Raw genomic sequence first — 2,559 nt, 5'->3', positions numbered from 1 at the left:
TGTGTGTGTGTGTGTGTGTGTGTGTGTGTGTGTGTGTGGTGTGTGTGTGAGAGAGAGAGAGAAGGGTAGTACCTGATACGGTTCGTAAAAGAAAGCCTCCACTCCCTCAGACAGGCCACGGATCAGACCAAACGGATTCCCCAGGACATCCAGCCCCAGCACCAGCACATACATCTGCTTAATAGCCTACACACACACACACAGACACACACACACACACACACACACACACACACACACACACACACACACACACACACACACACAAATAGCATAACTAGCCTGAACGTGATATAATGGCCGTGAATGTAGACATTGTGTAACAAGAAGGGTAGAATGCTGGTGTACCTGTTTAGAGTAGTGTTTGATGATGTAGGGGTGTGTGTGTGTTTAGAGTAGTGTCTGATGATGTAGGGGTGTGTGTGTGTGTTTAGAGTAGTGTCTGATGATGTAGGGGTGTGTGTGTGTGTGTGTTTAGAGTAGTGTCTGATGATGTAGGGGTGTGTGTGTGTGTGTGTGTGTGTGTTTAGAGTAGTGTCTGATGATGTAGGGGTGTGTGTGTGTGTGTGTGTGTGTGTGTAGAGTAGTGTCTGATGATGTAGGTGTGTGTGTGTGTGTGTGTGTTTAGAGTAGTGTCTGATGATGTAGGGGTGTGTGTGTGTGTTTAGAGTAGTGACTGATGATGTAGGGGTGTGTGTGTGTGTGTGTGTAGAGTAGTGTCTGATGATGTAGGTGTGTGTGTGTGTGTGTTTAGAGTAGTGTCTGATGATGTAGGGTGTGTGTGTGTGTGTTTAGAGTAGTGTCTGATGATGTAGGGGTGTGTGTGTGTGTGTGTGTGGTGTGTTTAGAGTAGTGTCTGATGATGTAGGGGTGTGTGTGTGTTTAGAGTAGTGTCTGATGATGTAGGGGTGTGTGTGTTTAGAGTAGTGTCTGATGATGTAGGGGTGTGTGTGTGTGTGTGTGTGTTTAGAGTAGTGTCTGATGATGTAGGGGGTGTGTGTGTGTGTGTGTGTTTAGAGTAGTGTGTGATGATGTAGGGGTGTGTGTGTGTGTGTGTGTTTAGAGTAGTGTCTGATGATGTAGGGGTGTGTGTGTGTGTGTGTTTAGAGTAGTGTCTGATGATGTAGGGGTGTGTGTGTGTGTGTGTGTGTTTAGAGTAGTGTCTGATGATGTAGGGGTGTGTGTGTGTTTAGAGTAGTGTCTGATGATGTAGGGGCGTGTGTGTGTGTGTGTGTGTGTTTAGAGTAGTGTCTGATGATGTAGGGGTGTGTGTGTGTGTGTGTTTAGAGTAGTGTCTGATGATGTAGGGGTGTGTGTGTGTGTGTGTTTAGAGTAGTGTCTGATGATGTAGGGGGGTGTGTGTGTGTGTGTGTGTGTGTGTTTAGAGTAGTGTCTGATGATGTAGGGATGTGTGTGTGTGTGTGTGTGTGTACCTGTTTAGAGTAGTGTCTGATGACTTCCCACTGGAGCTGCCCTCTTGTGTTGAATTTGTACCTCATCTCAAAGAAGGCCAGCCTGTTTACACACAAACACAAACACAAACACAAACACAAACGGGAAGGCGAGAGGAAAACCATGAAACAGTGGCTGTGAGAGCAGAGGAGGAAAAAACGTGTATTATTTTGTGTACCTGAGAATATGAATGAAGGGACCGACATTTGATAATTAGTTTAATAGATTTATTCCATAGGCAATAATTCAATATATCTGACCTACTGGTCATTTTAGTGTTATTATTCTAAGTTTCTCATGTGTATTCTGTTCCCGGCCTACACGAGGTGTGAGAAAGCCGTCACAGCTTCCCCCCCCCCCCCCTGACTAGAGACAGATACTAATTAGCATTCAGGTATCCACCCATCCCTTACTTTCCCAGAGTTTAAAAGACTGTGATTTTCAAGAGACAGACAATGAAGGAGATTTAGGTGAACACACTCAGTGAAATCTAATTCTCTGTTCCTCCTCTGGTGCGCACCATTGAAAGAATAAAACCTGGACTTGGTTTTGGAGTCTCCGATACATTTGGGATATAGAAATAATTCCTTTCATGAACAAACACACACAAAGCAGGATAGCTCTCATTGATTACACCAGCAGGTTGTGTGTGGGTCTATGAATGTGTGTATGCAAATGTGCATGTGTGTGTGTGCTATTTTGTGTTCCTGTCATCCACACTTCTCCCAAAGGAACGAGTGATCCCCAGACTGTAGTGGAGCTGTAGTGTCGGACATTGTGTGTGTGTGTGTGTCTGTGTCTGTGTGTGTGTGTGTGTGTGTGTGTGTGTGTGTGTGTGTGTGTGTGTGTGTGTGTGTGTGTGTGTGTGACATACTTGAACACCACATCCTGTACATCTGTGAGCGTCGCTCCGATGCTCTTGAGCAGCAGGTTGAGACTCTGGACTGGGATCAGCTCTGTCTGCCTCTTCTCCTTTTGGCTATCCTCTCCACCAGTACTCAGAGAGAAACTCAGGTGAAGCTGCAACACACACACACACACACACACACACACACACACACACACACACACACACACACACACACACACACACGCACGCACACACAC

At 45.8% G+C, this 2,559-nt stretch overlaps 1 protein-coding gene across 1 annotated transcript in view; it reads right to left on the bottom strand.

Moving 5' to 3' along the window:
* vps13a (vacuolar protein sorting 13 homolog A) overlaps positions 1 to 2,559 on the bottom strand; it is a 62,040-nt gene that overhangs the window by 14,362 nt on the left and 45,119 nt on the right. Inside the window, exons 60-62 of the mRNA XM_031571005.1 lie at positions 2,327 to 2,472; positions 1,434 to 1,515; positions 73 to 186 (exon numbers count right to left, since the gene is read on the bottom strand). Of these exons, the coding sequence (XP_031426865.1) occupies positions 73 to 186; positions 1,434 to 1,515; positions 2,327 to 2,472 (342 nt within the window). The remainder of the gene's footprint in view (positions 1 to 72; positions 187 to 1,433; positions 1,516 to 2,326; positions 2,473 to 2,559) is intronic.

The sequence above is a fragment of the Clupea harengus genome, chromosome 7 (genome assembly GCF_900700415.2).
Source record: "Clupea harengus chromosome 7, Ch_v2.0.2, whole genome shotgun sequence".
NCBI lineage: Eukaryota > Metazoa > Chordata > Actinopteri > Clupeiformes > Clupeidae > Clupea > Clupea harengus.
This window is presented reverse-complemented; position numbering and strand designations above follow the sequence as displayed.